This window comes from Glossina fuscipes, unplaced genomic scaffold (genome assembly GCF_014805625.2).
Source record: "Glossina fuscipes isolate IAEA_lab_2018 unplaced genomic scaffold, Yale_Gfus_2 28, whole genome shotgun sequence".
Lineage (NCBI taxonomy): Eukaryota > Metazoa > Arthropoda > Insecta > Diptera > Glossinidae > Glossina > Glossina fuscipes.
Genome location: NW_023998423.1, coordinates 14,337,268 through 14,357,175, shown reverse-complemented (window position 1 = coordinate 14,357,175; position 19,908 = coordinate 14,337,268). Strand labels below are relative to the sequence as shown.

The 19,908-nt window shown below is 34.9% G+C and overlaps 1 protein-coding gene across 2 annotated transcripts in view; it reads left to right on the top strand.

The window, feature by feature from the left end:
* The first annotated feature begins 254 nt into the window (after positions 1–254).
* The window catches only part of LOC119636198 (sodium-dependent neutral amino acid transporter B(0)AT3), a 24,691-nt gene continuing 5,037 nt past the window's right edge, over positions 255–19,908 (top strand). The window contains exons 1-9 of one of the 2 annotated variants that reach the window (XM_038031421.1): positions 255–692; positions 12,376–12,608; positions 12,756–13,333; positions 13,746–13,893; positions 15,398–15,759; positions 15,841–16,003; positions 16,070–16,273; positions 16,689–16,757; positions 19,426–19,530. In XM_038031421.1, the coding sequence (XP_037887349.1) occupies positions 425–692; positions 12,376–12,608; positions 12,756–13,333; positions 13,746–13,893; positions 15,398–15,759; positions 15,841–16,003; positions 16,070–16,273; positions 16,689–16,757; positions 19,426–19,431 (2,031 nt within the window). In that variant the 5' untranslated portion in view covers positions 255–424 and the 3' untranslated portion in view covers positions 19,432–19,530. Of the gene's footprint in view, positions 693–12,375; positions 12,609–12,755; positions 13,334–13,745; positions 13,894–15,397; positions 15,760–15,840; positions 16,004–16,069; positions 16,274–16,688; positions 16,758–19,425; positions 19,531–19,908 lie in introns of those variants that run through there. The other variant, XM_038031420.1, reaches the window with a different exon arrangement.

Sequence of the window (19,908 nt, the reverse complement as noted above, 5' to 3'; positions counted from 1 at the left end):
AAAAGAAAAACTTTTGAACTTATGCTTTATAATTGAACAACACGTGTAATCTATGAGCATACGTTTGCAAATGCTTACACTCTTATGTATATAGTAATTGAATGTGTGCTCATAGATTACATACAACAGTCTTTAGTGTTTGTTTATTTGTAATTTTAGCCTATATCTGCCGGCTGTTTTCATTTTATCCTATAGCTATAGAGATAAACATTTAAATTAAAAACTGTATAAACGGAAAAGAAGAGAACAAAAAAAAAAAAAAAAAATAATAATAATAATAAAAGAAAAAAGAAAAAGTAAAAGAAAGTGAAATAAATAGAAAGAAAGCTGATTAAACAATAAACATTGTTGTGATTGCAACTATATATCCGGCGGACGTACATTTTCTATTTAATTTTCTTTACTTGTGTTTTGTCAATTGTTGATGGCTGCTACGAAAATTATTGATGCGCCGCGCAATGGCCACGAAATGGCGCCATTAAATACACGTGCCCGCGGCGATGGTACTCATGGAGTTACAATTGTATTAACGGCACCGCAACGTAATTCAGTTAGTTCCGTTGAGATACCCGGCGATCCGGAACGCGCAGCATGGTCAGGCAAAATGCAATTTTTCCTCAGTATTATCGGTTATTCAGTAGGTCTTGGTAACATATGGCGTTTTCCCTATTTGTGCCAACAAAATGGTGGTGGTGAGTACATATATATATATATATATATTTTTTTTTTTCCTATTATTTTCCCATTTATTCCAAAAATCTCAACGCAAAAAAAAAATGCAATTTTATTTTTAGCAAAGCATAAGCAAAAAGAAAAAAAACCTTGAAAGTGAAATGTCAAACCTACGTAGGCGTATAGCTATAGTACTTTAATATAGATACATGACTAGCTAAGGCTTGTTATTGGCACTATTATCCTCCACACCCACATAAATTTCGTATACATGCATGCAAATTAATAAACAATCAAGTGTTTATTCATAAATGTTTATTTCATTAAAAATTCATTTGTTTTTAATCTACCGTAATAATTGAAAGCAACTCATTTACTATATATGCTGCATGTAGAGCAATAAATACAAGTTGACCGTCAATCAATTATATTTTCAGTATACTCTACGCGTTCGTTTTTTGTTATGTACATGCATTTAGTTAGAAAGCATAAAAGAAAAACTAATAATTTCCTTTAGCTGGCAGTCAGCATCCAACTAACTAACTAAGTAAAAAACTAATGAAATATTATTGTTGTAAATTAATGGTACAAGGTCCAGTACAGTATTTCTATTAGTTGAGCACACGCGGCAATCCAGCTGCAACAACATTGGGGGGTAATTATTCAACTCTTAGCTAAGCACAAAATTTCAATTTCAAAGAATTTTTCCAAATTAATTAATAAATTCATTTATTTTCATTTCTATTAGCATTAGGGGGCATCTCCCCTGTGCAGAATTGAGCGTATATCGTATACTGCTTTCGTTACCATAACTGCAAAAAAAAAAAACAAAGAAGAAAAATATAATTTTATATGAACTCTATAATTAAGTAAGACCAACGAACCAAGCAATAAATGGCGCACACTGAAGCTATGAAAGCAAAGTATTTCGGCCAATTTTTCGCCTGTGAAAATTGTTAAAAATAATAATAACTGTTGGCAGGAAGCGAATAATAGGTGTGCCAATAAGCTCTCTTCGTTTTTTTTAATTAAAATTCTACTTTATTTCATATACAATTGTTATAAAGTTTAATAAGCGAAATATTCAGAATCCTTAGCTATAGACTTTTACTCCTTGTCGGGTAGTTAGGTGAAATAGTCATCGATCGATGCGATCTTCGTACATCTTCGATTGTTACGAATCGATGATCGGCTAAGTATGATTTCATCCATTTGCTCAAGTGGTAATCAGAAGCAGACAAGTCTGGGCACCAACTTACAATCGAGAGGGACACCCACTCCGAGTTGAAGATCGTTTTCTGGGTTCTCTTCGCTGAGGACGGACGCGCGAACATATACGAGCACGCTTCATCCTCAGGATTAAAATTTTTTATAGTAAATCTTGTAAACCGCTTTCACACTACGGCATTTTCACCCTAACGTAACCCATCCTGGACAACTCTTGTAACAAGTAGCCAAGAAATGGCGTTTGCGGTCACTTTGCCACTTTTAAGTCCAAGTTGAATCCAAAACCGAAAATTGGGATATGACGGGCTTCGGCAGCAGATTTCTTTAAATAAACAACAAAAGCAATGAATTTTGAGGAAGAAGAATTTTGAGAGTTCAACAACGAGCATCGGCGTACGCTGAATAAATCAATGATATTCAACGGAAAACTGTTATCTGGTATAGAGGAATATTAAAGCCATCGCAATCAACCGTTATGTACACTGGTATTTCATTTTTACCTGTAGCCTGTGGTTGAGGCCGCTGATCAAAATTTTTGCAAACAATTCAAATTTATACAGTAGGAGCGCTAATGCATAAACTATGGATAGTCAATATTTTGGAAGGAATTTCAAGACAGAGAATTTATTAACGCACCTCATAGTTTATAAGGAGGAAATAATACAATTTAGCAGAAAAGCAATTATGTTCGGCTTGGGCCGAACTTATCGAGCATATTCGGCTGTAAGGTCGATGTGACCATCCATTATTAGTTTGTGTGTAATATTTGATAGCAAAACGGGGCGAAAATTTTCTCATTCTATATACATATATATATCGCATATACCATTGTGTCCAAAAAAAAGGGGGAATTTTTATTTCAAAATTTTTGTGTGATCCAAACATTAATGTTAACTGTTTAAATATTCAATGAATTCATTTATTTTGAAAATTTCCCAACAAAGTTCCAACAATTACAAAAGATTCTCTAATTTATATATAACGAAATAGATCACAAGAAGTTTTTATACGATTTTAATAACCTAGATTTATCAAAGTATATCCAAAAAAAAAATGGCATTAAATTTCCCCTATTTTTTGAACATGAGTGAGGTAATCGCAAACGTAACTTTACGGTGAGCAAACAGAACTTCTTTCTCATTGAAGAAGATTCGAGGGCAGTCTTTGCAAGTCACCTCCAAAACTTCCCCCTTTTCTTATATAACTCTTCTTAACAACTATGCTAAGAGCATCGCAGGAGCATTATGAAGATTTTACTACGAAGATTTTACTACGAAAATCTTTGCTCTGCAATATTGAGATTATTATTGGGGACCGAATCATGGAAATAATTTATTTGCGTTCGAACTTAACACAATTTAACTGAAGAAGAAATTTGGTACGAGTTTCTCTCATCTCTTAATTTCGTTCACAGATCGATAGGTAGATAGTATTGATTAAATTTAGAGATGTAGGATCCAAATTAATGATCTAGACATTAAGTTCGGCAATATTGAAGTCATCTTTTGAAAAGGGAGGAAAATGATCAATATTTGTATGTATATGTAAGCAAGCGCAGGAAACAATTTCACTTGTTTTCTGACTTAAGTCCACTGCAGTCAGTAAAAGACTTTTCTGACAAGCTTGCTTGATCGGAAGAAAATAAAGCAAAATAATAATTTTGTGCAGGTTACTAGGCGTCTCTTTAAATATTAAAAGGAGCTATTTGTGAAAAATATCAAAAAGTGGCAACACCGGAGGCATTTTTTCGAAGCACTATCAATCAAAGTGCGACAAGTGTAAATGACCCAAGTTTGAACTGAAAAAAAAAAAAAAATTTGATATACGTTTGTACATTTAGTGGGCTACGAAGGGGATTTTAAAAATACCAATGTTTGTGCGACTGGCGTGCACTTTTTTTTTCTATGACCAGCTACTCAGGGCATGCTCTCTATACGCGCGGGCACGGTGGTGGTCAAGGAGAATTACAAGAGGACAAGGAAGGGGATAAAGAGATAGGTCTTGTGAACGTTCCATTTGAAAATGGCGAAATAAGGTAGGATGGGAAAGACCTCTGCTGGTAGGTTATTGCTAAGGTGGACGACCGTGACCGTTAAAACACGACGATTCGCGGCAGTGCGTTGTTTGGTATGCAGGTAACTCCACGACGAGGGGAAGTGAACGTTGAGAAAATTTGTGGTCCTTGTGGAGAACTTAGTTGGTGCACTAATCTCTTTTATCTCTGTAGAATATTCACCCTCGATATATCTATACATAAGCACAACACAGCCCACATTCTGCTGACGCTTTCGTCACCTAAGAGTTTGGATGTGCTCGCTCCGGTTTGATTTAATTTTGGCCGGATATGCGCGGTGTAAATAGTAAGGATATCGGCAGCAGTGATGTATTTTTCGCCTCGTTTTAAAAGACCTTAGTTCTTGCCTGCGTCTTTCGGAGGGTTGCTGATTCTTTTACGTTGACAACACTAAAAAAAGTTTCACCACATTTCCTGTGCGTTAGAAGACAGCTTGGAGTTTTAGTAGCGTTAAAGCTTATTCTATTAGCCTGACCTCATTAAGCTCTTTTATGAGGGGCCCGTTTAGTGTAGCGTTTCGTCTGTATCTCGTTTCTCCACTAAAGAAAAATGGGTGACGCTGCGAGCAGTTAGGGTTTTCTATTGCGCACAGGCGGTCATTAATGAATGCCAGGAAGGCAGAAGGAGAAAGAACAGAGAGACTGGTGGTACACCTGCATTTAAGTAGAATCGCATTGAGCTGTATCCGTCGGTTACAACCCTTGTCGAAACAAGAAGCTCGACATGACTCGAGCGAAAATTTAACCAGCTTGGAGACCAGAGTATCATCCCATACATTGTCGAATGCTTTGGAAATGTCTAGCGCAACGCACTTAGTTTCGCCATTTTGGCGAATAGCCCGCTTCCACTTTTCGGTAAAGTAGGATATTAGGTCACCAGTAGTCTGATTGTCTATCGTAAGCTATATCGTTGGAATCTGGATGATAGTTGACAATGGTCTTCGTGATCCTGGCTAAAGCGGAACAAACTGCAATTGGCCTTTAGTTTACATTGGTGGGGTCACCGTTCTTGAATATCGGTTGAATGAATGAAAATTGGGATTTGAATGAAAAAGTTCACTTTTCGACCAAAATAGAGGACTCGTTTAGTAATAAAAAAGGTTTGAAACAACTTATGAAAAAAATTCTACGTATATCGGCTGGAAACTTACCTAATATGTTCGAACAAGCATCGAATTCATTACACTTGTCTGCATGAATGCTCTTTGATTGTTACCGTATTTTACTTTACAATTTTGAGCCAAAATTGATTTGGCTCAGTTAAAAACAAAAAAGAAAAGTTAGATAACGAAACAATGAATGAAGACAAAAAGAAAATGAATGGACGATTGAATCAATTGGTTGAGTGATTGTTTGCGTTGGAAACAACACTCACTTCAGATACTTTTTACACAAAACTCGTTTGCTACAGTAAGCTACACCATAAGCCATAAGCCATTGTAGATGGTCTTATGCAAGAAACTCACCAATGCACTCAGTTTAATGGAATCAAATCTTTACAAATCATTTTTATATCTATCATCGAAGGGTGAGAGATACATCCATTTTTTCTAATCGTTTGCAAAACCAAGAAGGAAGCATCAGAGGTCCCACAAAGTATATATATTCTTGATCAACATCAAAATCTAAATCGATTCAAGGCAACCCATATGACCGTCTGTGTAATGTTTGTTGTAAATAATCTCCTGGCCGCAAAACTGGAGCTATCGACTTCGAATTGGCGGAAACATTGGAAGGTCTTGCACGCAAGTTGGTATTGAAAATAGGCTAAATCGGTCGAAGGGTGACCGCTCCGGTTTTCAAAGGAATCAAAAATTGGGTAATCACTCATTACCCGCACAAATACCTATACAAACATAAGGAAAATTAACCACGCCCAGCTAATATTATAATGTATTAAAATTTAATTCTCTTTTCAATATCTCTATAAGGCGCAGGAACAAGCTCCAAAAACTCTATAAAGTATACAAATTCTTGGCCAGTTTCAAGTCTTGAAGGCACCTAAACATGTCCGTCTGTTTGATTGTCCATTTGTCTGCCTGCGCAACTGTGTAGCATTTGTGGTAAACATATCGCCTACAAACTTTTAAAAGAATATGGAAATGACTTAAACTTTTCCAATGACGCGTTTGCAAAGTCCATACACCTATATGGCAAAACTCTTGAAAACAATAATAATCAGCCGCGCCCATAAAGTATGAAAATTTTACTTCTTTTCTCTTTCTCAGGATAACGATGACGGGTTTAGAAGATTTGGTCACGACCGAACATGATTTTCATAATTGTTTATGTAGTAACCACTTTAAGTTCAATACCCCAGGCAAGATATCGTCGTAGTAAAGGTAACGTAAAATATGGTTGGAATCTAAAATATTTAGTTACAAATTTTTTTTTTTTTAACTCTTCCACTAAATAGTATGAGCCTTCAATTTAATGTTTTTATCCCAAAAATTTTGCATTGAGCAATAATTGCTTATCACAAAATGCTTTCACCTATAAAACGGTTTGAGTTAATTTAATATTTGCTCGTAGCAAATATTTGCTGCACTTAGGCATCGTGATTGAAAAATAATTCTGTTTATCAGTATGGCGAAAAAACCGATTAATATTTCCCGGATGTCTTTAGCGTTTGTCCTCAGCGAAGGACTTTTGATTAATAGTTTAGTATATAATAGTATGTAATAGTATATAATAGTATATAATAGTAATTTTTTTTTAATTTTGCATTCGTGTCTTTATTCACTCGTCGATAAGAAATCGCTAAATATTTTCCATCATTCATGATGAAGTTCAGAGATTAATATTTTTAAGGACCTTAAGATCCTATTATCCTTGACATTCTTAACTTTGAAAAATCATAACTGAAGCAATGTAAGCAAAAATGTTCAACAGTTTCGGTTACATTGTTTTCGCCATCAAGGATACATTACTGTTTACAAGTGCATCTTAAAGTGACTGTAACCTTTTAACCTTTGCACTAAGGAGAATGAAAAGAAAAAAAATGAGAAAATTATGCTTACTTTGGTATACGAATGTCAAACACACTGCCTTAAAGTAAATACTCAGTGAAATCGTAAAACTTTTCTCACTTGTAGGAAGGTTTATAAGTAGGAGGTATGGAACTAAGTTGATGCCAGATTAATAGCTTGTAAGTCAGAAGTCTGTCTAATAGACTGGTCTCTTAGCACTTGTGAGTATGTTTCCAACGTGTTTGTATGTTTTGAGTATGTGGGCAACGACTTTAAGTTAATATAATTGAACAAAAGAACTAAGAGAGTTTGCGCTAAGTTTTATTTCGCTCCATTACATTTTTATACCCTTCACCGAAAGGTGGGAGGTATATTCATTTTGTCGAAACGTTTGCAACGCCCAGAACGAAACTTCAGAGACTCTACAAAGTGTATATATTTTTGATCAGTGTCAAATTTTGAATCGACTGAAATATGTCCGCCAGTCCATCTGTCCGTCTTTCCGTCTATGTAATGTCTGTTGCAAACATTCTCCTGCTCGCAAAAATGAAGCTTTCACCTTCAAGTTTGACAGAAATATTGGAAATTCTTGTGCGCGGACCGGTATCGAAAATGGATGAAATCGAGGGATGCATCTATAGCATCACATAGATTGAGAACGCTTCGACTTTTCAGAAGGTATAAAAATTATTTTTTTTCTCATTATTCGTGCAAATTGACCATGCCTACCCAACACATATACAAATTTAATTGGTTTGTTAATATCTCTGTAAAGCACAGAAACAAACTCCAGTTCAAACTCGGAATGCACTTAAGCATGTCCGTCTGTCCATAAGTCTACCTGCCCAACAATGCAGTATCTGTGGCAAATTTTCTCCCGTTCGTCTATAAATTTGTAGCGGTTAGACTGATCCAGACATGTATGCAAGAAAAGCTGTGAGCATTTTTGCTTTCTGTGTTTTTTGCTTGTTATTTACAAAGCGTAGCACTTACACGATATAAATTTCTAATTTAATTAGGAAAATAGATTATCATAAAGTACGAAAGTTTAATTTCTTTCCTTTTTTTAGTCTTGTTTGGGATCACAGTGATGAGGACAAGAGATTCGATCACAACCGAACTTAATTTTCTTACTTGTTTTTGTATGCGACCCTTAAAGTTCTAACCACAAATGAATTTCATCCGTTCAAAGATACTTGTTTCGAATGTATTTTATGTATGAATGTACATCGTATGGGCGATTTTTAATGTCTTTAGACTACTTCGAAACATTACGAGCTGAATGACTGAACCAACACATTGTTTTGTGATAGTCAAAAATTAATCAGAAAAATTGTTTATTTTATGTCATATCCCATCTAGTTAACAAATAAATTTTTCCCTCTTATAAATATTGAAACGAAAACTCAATGCTTTTTTTTAAAGGCGTTTAAAAATATGTAGATAGATTTTTTCTACTTTTGAAATTTAAAAAAAAAAAAAAAAAGGTTATATACTACAAGTTGCCGGACTTCCACTTTGTACTCTGACTGGATGGAAGACCAGATGATTAGACCGAGCCTGAGCGACAGCTTCGTTTAAGTCGTTGCAAAATTTTAAGATATGATAAAGCAAACTGCAATTATTTTTAGACAACTACAAGCTGTAATAAGCCATTGTGCTAATCCTTATCTAACACATTAACGTATCAACTGCAGCTGGGAAGGCAAAATTGAAAAGAAATATAACAATTAAAGAAGTTATATGCGATGTTTGACGTTTATTTTGTACCCCCCGTCTTTTCCTTAAAGCAAGCAAAAGTATTTTAATCGTCCACTGGCGACCATTAAATGCCTAGCACTACCCGGCTTAATATAATTATTTACAGGACCTTATATTTTTATGGCTTACATCGCTTATTGTGCAGACATTGTACATTAAGTTTGCGCAGATCTACGCCCCAACCAAAAGGACTTGACATAGTCCCGCCTTTTATTATACCGCTAAACTCGTCCGTCTGTCTTGTTTCCTTGTGTTTAACCTACACGTTGTTATTCTTGATACATTTCACGGAAATTTGGTACACCGGGGCGAACGTTACTGAGAATGATTCCGGACCACATTCCATATAATGCCTTACTTTGAGAAGTCCTTATGTTAATAACTGTATTGAATGAAATGGTGTAGCATATTTAATGGTAAATTGCGTCCCACTTGTTCCATGTAAAGATTTTTCAAAACATGGTATATTTTGTGGAGCGATCGGAATAGTAATCCAATCCTACTAATTTTCAATAACGTTCGCCTTTGAGCCTCAGACATTGCGTCCTGTCGGATAGACATCATACGAACAAGCGGAGACACAGGAAGGCAAACTTGCACTTATTTCTTGAATCGATCAGTATAATGAAGAGTGCTTCTGGGCATTGTATACATTCTAACAATCTCAATGTACGTGGGTATGTAAAAAGAAAATACAAAAAAGTAATATCTCGACACTCTCTGTACTATTGGGCAGACGCGGCCAATTATTTTCCATTTTTATATAGATACTTCAGGATCTCTCATAGAATCTGCAGATTTTCTGTTGTAACTCCTTTACATTTGGCCTTTGAAAATAGAGCTGCCCTCAATTGAAGTTGGACTATAGGCATATTCTTTCAAACTTCCTGCATGAACATCTAGTAACCGTTGAAGACGATGTCTTCACTTTTACGATCAAGAGAATGTTCACCATAACAAAAGGGAGAACAAAGGAAACCGATAAATAAACTTGAAGAGTTTAGAAAAAAATGATAGGCAAAACGACTTCATCACAGCTAAGTGTAAACAGAATTACTCTTGAGTTAGGCAAAAAGAGAAAACAATATGACTTTTAAAGTTTTAAAGTATTATTGGAGCCTTTGAATGCATGAATAAATTAGCATACGATTCGTAAAAGAAACAGAAGTAATCTAAGGCGAAGCCTTAGCAGATTCATATGGATTCTGCAAATGAAATGGTAAAGTGAACCATTTGAGTTCGACGATATAACTTTACGAATATAAAAGAAAGGGGGAAAAAAATGTTCCCACTAGATTTTCATTGCATTCAGATGGGTTCATTCATTCATTCATTCATTCATTCACTTTAGTTTATTCTCCACTCAAATATTCCTGCCTTTGGCATACGTTAATAAATAGCAAGTAAAATATTTATATTCGAATGTGGTCGCATCTTTTCTATCCACCATCTTTATCCTAAAAAAGTCTTGAAGAAATAGCAGAAAAAAAAAAAATGTCCTTGCCTTGCAATATTAGTTGGCATGGCTGAGTTTTCCTTTTTTTTTGTAGAATACATGCGGGAGCTTCCATCGTGTGTTTTTTGTGAAGTAGCCGATGAACACCAAGCAAACAACCCAAAAAGCAGAGATATCCGCTGTTAACGCTTTACTGTGGCCGATTTGGTCCATTTTCAATATCTGCCCAATATCGTAGAAACTAATCTAATATTTATAATCTAGAAAATATAAATGGAGAGCTACAAATTGGTAACATACTTATGGAGTAGAGTAGTATATTATGCCGTCCATGCATTCCATCCAAGAGACATTAACCAATGTACAAAGCCAATGATGGAAATGGTTTAGTGTGCGTGTGAAGGAGATTTCAATGTTAAACATGGTTTTCCCTTTTCCCAATCCGTAGAGATTCGAATAGCATGGAAATTGGCCTATCGTCTGCTTCGAAGCATTGCTAAATGTTTTGCATTTTTTTTTTTTAATTTATATAAAATTGTTTTTTTAATTTCGATCTCTTATTTAATTACAAAATCATATTTTAAACTGAATTATATATTAAGGAGTTTAGGGGGCAGGTGTTTTCTTCTCTCTACGCTTAGAAGTAATTCAGTTATTAATGGTTATGCATAGAAAGTGAAAATAGTTATGAAAAAGTGTAAAAAAGACCTCGTACCTCGTTAGGGAGAAAAAGAAAAAAAGTAGAAAAAATGCAAAAAGGAATATGTATAGTACTTGTAGATCGTTGATATGAAGGTCTTGCGAAATTTCAAATTTCGTACTAAGGTTAACAATTAATCTTAAAATTAATTGTTAAAACCAAGTCCTTATACCCGTCACTGCAGGTTAGAGGTATATTTATTTTTTCAAAATGTTTGCAACACCCAGAAGAAAGGTTAAAAACTCGATAGACTATCTATATTCTTGATCAGCATTAAATTTTGGATTGATGTAATCATGTCCGTCTGTCACTCTCCTACGTTCATCTATCTGCCTACCCATCTGTCTGCCTGTTAATCTGTTGATTTGTCCACCAATCCGTCTTTTCAGCTGCCCCTCTGTCCGTCTGACCGTTTGTTCATCTGGATTATATCTGCTATGAAAATGCTTTCACTCGTAAAAATTAATATATCAAGTTTGAACTTGAAAATTAATGGAATCTTCTCGTACGTTCTTGGAAGTTTTTGTAGGTAGGCATTGAAGATAAGCAAAATTGGTCAGAGGACAATGCGCGTGCAATGCGAGATAAACTGAGAACATGTCTGCATTTTCTATTATATTAGAAAGTAAGAAATCATCCTCCCCCGCCCACCTGATATAAAAAAGAATGAAATTTTCTTCCTTTGACTTTTGTTTTTTCAATCCATTTTAAGATAAAGACGGTGAGTATAAGAAAATTCGGGTAGAGATGACGCTAAAGTGGAGCTATATGAAACATAAAAGAATGAAATATGATTTTGATAAACAACTTTATGTTCTTCATGTTTAAAAAGAAATTTCTACTAATTTGCATAAAATAAAAGAAAATGCAATGAAATGTGTTTTCGACATAAGAGACGCTAAGAGTTTGTAAATTGCTGCAGCTTAAGCGTAATGCAGGGTAAAAGGGTGAAGGAGTTTTGTCTTAAGCCTTGATTCTGTGTAAGCTTTGTTTACAAGGCTTACACAAACAGATTACTAAACTTAGCGTATTCCTATTAAAATAGGGTGCAAAAGAAAAGGTATTGAATCGACTGTATAAATAGGATTTTATATTCGAAGTTGACAGCTGCAAGATACAAATACGTAAAAGCGAATACAGAAACATTTTAATAATTTGTTTACCGAGTTATTCTTTAAAAATAAATATTTCTAGATAATGAAATACTAGGAAAAGAAAAGGAAGACAAGTAATGAACTCGGAAAGAAAACGAAATAAAAATACTTTTCTTATTTAAAATTTATTATAAATTTGTCTATCGCGTAGAGGCAATGACTCATCCCCAGGTATTTCTAATCCTATTTAATTAAGATTTATTTTATAAAATGTTTGTAAACGAAACTGAATATTTTGGGGGGAATAGCTTTGATATTTACAAAGACTATCTCAGCTTAGTTAACGTTTGCTAGAGAGCTTTAATGTATCATTTCATCTTATTCTTATATTCTTTTTCTCTTTCTCTTCTTTTATTTGAACAGGTGCATTTTTGATACCATTTATGGTGATGTTAATATTGGAAGGCATACCATTGTTTCTAATTGAGTTGGGTATTGGACAACGCATGCGCCTGGGTGCGCTGGGCGTATGGAATACAATACATCCCTGGCTGGGTGGTATTGGGATTTCATCATGTATAGTGACGTTATTTGTAGCATTATATTATAATGTGATTATTACATGGGTTTTTTATTATTTATTCAATAGCTTTCGGGTGAGTACAATTTCACATATATACGGTGAAGAGTTGCACTTTAGAAGCGATATAGAAAATGAAAATAAGTAAATCAGTGTAAGTGATTAATGTTTTTCTTCATTTTTTTCTTGTTTTTTTTTTTTTTTTTTTTTTTTTTGATTACAGTATCCACTACCGTGGGGATCGTGTCCCACGAACGGGAATGGGAGTGTGGTGGAAGAGTGTGCACGTTCTTCAGAAACTGCATATTTTTGGTATCGCACTACGCTGGACGCGGCGCCGTCTATGGAAGAGCCTGGCGGCTTAAAATGGTGGATAGTTTTATGTTTATTGCTTTCGTGGACGATTGTTTTCTTTATTGTCATGAAAGGCATACAAAGTTCCGGTAAAGTGGTCTATTTCACTTCTCTGTTCCCATACGTAGTATTGACGATATTTTTTGTGCGCGGCATAACGCTGCGAGGAGCCAGTGCTGGCCTAATGCATATGTATACACCGAAAGTGGAGAAATTGAGTGATCCGACCGTGTGGCTAGATGCAGCTACGCAGGTATTTTACTCGTTTGGTTTAGCATTCGGTTCATTGATCGCTTTCGGCAGCTATAATACACCAAAAAATAATTGCGTACGTGATGTTCTACTAGTTTCGGTGTGCAACGCGATCACCGCAATCTATGCTAGTGTGGTAATCTTTGCTATACTCGGTTTTAAAGCGACCGTTAATGTGGATCGTTGCATTGATCTGTGAGTAGAATATTACATGGGCTTGAATAGCGTATGCGAGAGTATATTCGTATTCGATTCATTGTTATTGAAAAATATCATTGCATTGTTTTAATGGATTTCATTGATTAATATCTGATGGGTATTCTTCAATTTCAATATCACTTATTATTACATATTGCATCATTTGTTTACATATCACCTTAATTGATTTGTAACATTAATTGTTTACAATTTTTATTCAATTACTGTTCATTTCTTAATAATTGTGTTGTTGTTGATCGAAAAGTTATGCGTGAATTTCAATTCATTTCGTTTAAAAACATAACTTTGATATTGAATTGAATGATATCTTCAAGTTTCACTCGTTTCCGTTATATACGAAGTGTTATATTGGATTGCGTTTTAAACTTTTTTACAATTTTTTTTGCAGCAATAAAGACATTTTAGTTAAGCATTCATTTTTGCCTTACAAAAATGTCACAATGGAAAAATATGAAGAAGTAATGGCCGGCATAAATGCAACCGAATCGAAACTGCTCGAATTGGAGGAGTGCAGCTTATCAACGCAATTAGATAATGTAAGTGAAACGAAACGTCACTACCTTTACAATCACTAGCAAGAATTATTTGCCTCTTTCTTCCATCAACATAGATTGTAAGGACCAAAGTCAGTTTCCTATATGTAGTTTAAGGTCATTATTTAATCTTTATTTCCATACATATATGTTATCATATCCTCGTATTAATTGAGTATAGTTAGTTTTTGTTTCCAATGATTGTTATTAGTTAAAGATGGCAGGCTGGAAACCGCCTGCTTAAGACTGCACAACACTATACAGCCGAACGAAAAGGGATGGGAATAGCGCTTTGGAGATAGGACAGTTGACATATATGGTCACATTACCGTTCGGTAACACTAATCAGATCGTACGAAAATATAGAGAAGAAGAAGAAGACCACTTCCTTTTTCCTTCTTCTGTAGCGAATCGCAAAGGTAGACTATGTGAAGTTAGGTAGAGGGGTAAGAGAGTCTAATTTTCATCTCTCCACCTTCATTCTCTTCATTCTCAACTCTCAAGTCATATAAGTTTCTAAAGTGGAAGCTTTATACGAGGAATATTTGCGATGTAATTTTATTTTCTTTACCTTCCACGAAAGCCGCTTATGCTTCCGGATTTCTTACAAAGAAAAGCCAATTATGTGTAAGGGTTTCGCGTAAAGAAGAAGAATGGAAAACAATTAAGTTTGTTTTAGTAGCAGAGAAGAAATCCCGACGCTAGATGTGCAGTCATTCATGAAAATAGTTGCTTTCTTCTCCAAAGCGTGGATTTTGTATTCTGGGATAGTATGCGACAGTTAATCTCTATGCGTTCGCTGCTAAAATATGGATAGAAATACAAACAAACTCACTTTGTTAATAGAAATGAAATGAAAAGCCAAGTAACGACATTATCCTCTCACTCTAGCGTTTTTCATCTTACTAGGGCACCCTTAGAGCTTATTGTTATCTTCACTGTTTCTTTGTCGAACTAAGTAATTGCTTAAATATTCAAGAACGATGGCCAAAAGGTCTTTTCATAGGCTAAAGATTTTTTTGTGTAATGTGTAACCTTGACTTTTCGATCGAGGTCACTACTTAGGACTTAACTTTCGCTCTTTTCGAAGCCGTGTTTTCTTTAAAGTCGTTGTATTTGTGGCTTAATGGTAACATTCATTAGCAAGTTAGCAGTTAAACTCAATTATTAACCGACTTTTTCGAAGAAAAATTCAAACAAGTTTAACTAGAGTTCGATTAATAATTCATAAACAGTTTCCTTCTCACCACTTAAGATGGGCGTATATTTGCTTTGTCACATCGGTAACCAGTTCCCAGCAGAAAGTTTCAGAGATCTTACCAAATGCATATCTTTTTAATCCTTGATCTGTGGCAATGCGGCCAAAAAGTATCGTTGCACCAATGAACGAAAAACATCTGTAGGAAATATCTTCCAATACATTGATAAAATTATCCCTATTTTCTTGCTAGCGTTACTCTCTTGATGTTAAAATATTTTTTTGCTTCTTATTGATCTTTTTCCTTAGGCGGCTGAAGGTACCGGTTTAGCTTTTATAGTTTTTACTCAAGCTATTGTGGAACTTCCTGGTGCTCCATTCTGGGCGGTGCTGTTCTTTACTATGCTATTATCATTGGGTTTGGGCTCACAGATTGGCATACTCGAGGGCATGCTGTGCACACTGTTTGACATCGACATTATTAAGCGGGTTAAGAAACAACATGTGACTGGAGTGGTGTGTCTTTTCTGCTTCATTGTCGGTTTCATCTTCTGTACAGGTGCTGGCGAGTATTGGCTCAAGATGTTTGATTCATTTGCCGGTACCATTGGGCTGGTTGTGGTGGCACTCATGGAAATGATATCGGTTGTCTATATATACGGGCATGAGAGGTATTTACATAAAAAAAAATAAAAAAATAAAAAAAACGTTAGAAGAGCTTTTGATCATCGTTTCCTTCTATTACTTTTTAGGTTTACCGAGGACATCTATCAAATGACTGGCTATCGCCCTGGCTTGTATTGGCAATTAACTTGGCGTTATATTGGTCCAGCGATTATGGCTTGTATATTGGTATCATCCGTTGTCTTTATGATTATTAAGAATCCCACTTATGGTGCCTGGAATGCAGAACTGGTTCGTTATGAACGTAGTAAAGTCAAAAGAGTTTTTAAAATTTTTCCTTTTTTCTTTAATCTTCAGGGTCTTGTTGAACAAACCAATTACCCATCGTGGGTTATGGTCATTGCTTTATGTATGATATTAGCTGGTGTCTTACCAATGCCAATAGTGTTCCTAATGCGCAGCTTCCAGTGTCTCAAAGTCGATTTGGATATACATCAAGGTTCAATACGTCGCAACGAAACCACAGCATCTACTAAAGAAATGATTGATAACGATGATGAGGTAAATCTTATTTTCATAATGCTTTAGTTTTCAAAATTTTTAGATTTCATTCCATTGGTTTCTTTGTATTAAAGAAAAAAAAAAAAAAAAAAACTTATACATATGTACAATTTGTATGGTATAAGTGTGTGTTACGTTCTCTTATTTGGGTTATGTACATATGTATTTGTATTTATGTTGTTTGCTGATATCATTTTTTACTTTCTTGTAAATCCTCTCTTAACAAAATTTTCATTTTCGACTTCATTTAATGATAAAACCATTCACTTAATTACTTTGTTGTCGTATTTTTTCATTTTGAAAACCAATCTGCTTTCTTCGTTACGTGTTTTTTGTTTTTTGTTTTGGACTTTTTTTTTTTTTTTTTTGATTAACAAAATCATAATTGAAAAAATTAACAACAATAATAATATAGATTGCGAGCCCGGACATGCCACCTCAAGATTCATTAGCTGCGACCCGTTTTACTATCGGAGATTTTGAAGTAAGTTGTAGTTTCAGAGTTGTTGCTTCTTTCAACTCATCCTCACATGTAGTTACATTATTCTTATTCAAAGGATTTAAACGTTATATGTGATCATTTAATGTTTACAAATTTCGGATAACTTATGACTATACTTACAATATGGTAGGTATGTTAGGATTGTTCACGACACTCGTTAATAAATTATCGGAATATACCTCGACTACTTGCGAATGTCTTCTCGGTCTATTTGTTATGTTTTATCTCAACGAGAAGATCTCGAAAATTCCAAATCATTTAATTCCATTCGGATACAGTCACCATTGTAGCTTTTAATTTTATCGATTAGCCTTTCTTTCTATCGAAACGAATTTGCGAGCGACATTGCCAGCAAAAGAATGAAAAAACAGAGCAAGCTTATGGTCTATTAATAACTTCAGGCTTGTCATATAAACAATTTACTTACTTTAAACTGACTGTCTGGGAAGCGACATCGGAGAGGCTTAAATACCAATAAACACCTATTCTATCAATCTCATGGTGAAGGCAAGAACGCTAAGAGGACTTACTTCGCGAGTTGTTTTTTATTTTGATATTTGACTGGCTAATCGGAGCATGTCCTTTAGATATATTATTATTATTATTATTATTATTATTAATTTCGCCAGAGAAATAAATTCTAAGACTAAACTCTTAAAAGCACTAGCATCTAAGGCTATCGGCTTTTTATTAAAAACTCTACCGCACTTGAGATTCGAACCCACGACGATTGACTTGCTAGTCGGGATTCCTTTAGATATAAAGACAATATGTTGGTCAAAAAAGCTTACAGGTAGTCGAAAATAATAAATTTGCGTACGTTCGCCTTGCGAGTGGAAATATCCGTAACATCAGAAAAGACAACTACAAGTCGATTGTCCAAAAGCAGGCAACGCAATTAAGCCGCCGCGATAGTACTTCACCCAGTTTGTTAACAACTTCGGAACGAATAGCTGGTTGCGTGCGAAAACCGGCTAAGCCTGTTGGAGAACTTGATTGGTGGATAATTGCCTTTTATCTCTGTAGGACACTTGCACTGGATATATCTGTACGTAAACGTACTGAAGACTATATTATATCGCTGCCCAGGATACAGGGGAAGTTTTCTGAGTAACTACGGTCACTCAACCTTTCGATGCACAGGTTATCTTGACAAATGACAACCGATGCCTCCACGGTGTAGGACAATCACAACTTAAGGGGCCCCTACTACTCCTGAGGTACCAAAATAGGGAATGGGCCGTTTTCCAGCCTTATAGGTATGGGTCGTAGGTTATCCAAACACCTCTTCTTCGGATCACCACGACACTTCGGGGTAACCGCAGCCTCGACGGTACTCCCCGGAGGACAGTACCCAACAGTCATGTTAGAAGACATTCGTCCCGATAGTCAGATGGGTTCTCCATCTTCCTACCAAGAGCAATCCAGCTTTTGGGCAACCTGACACCCGTGGACACCTATTACTTTCATGACTCCTCTAGTATAGAACCTACGCTATGCTTTACAGCCCCGGGTGGTCTCCTACTGTACGCAACCAAAGTCGCTCTTGCCTTTGGATTGCGCCACACGCCCCAGAAGGCCATCCAAACACTATCCTTTCACGGTCGTTACCGCGTAAGCACACTCCTAACACCGAGCCATCTTCGATATCACTGATTGTAACGCGTGTGACAACCTCAACAAAAGAGAACCAAAAGAGAGGAGAAAAATGCTGCGTTGAACAGTGCAATTCTCGAAAGTGGGCGCCATAAAAAGCAACAGTGAACTTTTATAGGGAGGACAACGAAAAGGTGGGAGTTTCAGTAGGGCATCTCATAGTTGCGCTTCACAAATACCTAAAAAAATTTAGCTTTGGAGTGTTTTAGGGATTTTTTGATATTTATTGCTGCCATTGTATGACTCTTAAATGACAAACAATTTGACTTACGAAACTTCTACTTTGCTATTTAACGACTTTAAATCCTATACAGGTGTCCCCCGCTTTATACGTTACACGTTCCGCACGTTTTCGGGGTAAACTAAATATAAAAAGAGAAGAAAAGTACCAGTTTTAACTTCAAACGCACTTATTGCTACTTCATACTTCAAATATATATATATGCAAGATAGATATATATCCTTATTTATCTATTTATTATTATTATTATTTTTATTTTTTTTTTGAGACTCTAAGGCGCCACATATGTAATTCGAAAAAAAAACTGTCAAATAGATGTTGCAATCAACTTGATGTGTAAATCAACTGGAATTGTTGCTTCCATGCTTCCCCCGGTTAACCTATTATTTTTATGTTCTGCTAAACATGGTGTTCAGTTCATCTGACTGAAAGAGATATAATAGATTATATACAAAAATTTTCAAATTCATTTTATATAATTTTATATGGAACTCATTTACCGTGTAAAGGGGGGGAATAGGTGTACTCTATACATATATATGAGTATATGAGAGAGTTTATACACTCGTACAATTCTTAAGGTAAGAAATGTCGGCTTATACCGATTTACTTATGTTAAATGGTTTATAACGTTACAACAAAAACATTAAATGATCACAATATCCTTATTGCGGCAGGTCTTTTTTACTAATACTTTTTATTTTATTTTTGTATTTTATTTCGTTTTTTTTTAAATATCTTTCTTCTAAACAGACTTAAATTTTGAAAAAATTGCAAAAAAAAAAAAATTAATTTTTTTTTAATGTCTACAACCGCCAAGGAATAAGTAAATTCATAATCTCGCGATATACATATATATATAAATATATATGTGTATGATAAAAAAAGTATTGGAAAAATAATATTATAATTTTACCCTAAAAAAAAAAAAAAATAATAAATAAAAAAATAAAAATTAAAAAACGACGTAACAGTTACCTCCAAATAGAAAAAAGCAAATAATAATAAATAAATAAATAAATAAATAACTGAAACCAAAACCTTATTCGTAAAAAAATTTAAGACATAAATAAATAATATTTAATCGAATTCTCATCGACATTCGCATTTTCTTCTCACTAAACATGTAAACAAACATACACTCGAAGACACATTGACAAGGCCATATATTAACGTAACGTTAAACCATAATATTCTGCTCACCCAATTATATTATACTTTGCTACGCTTAAAGAT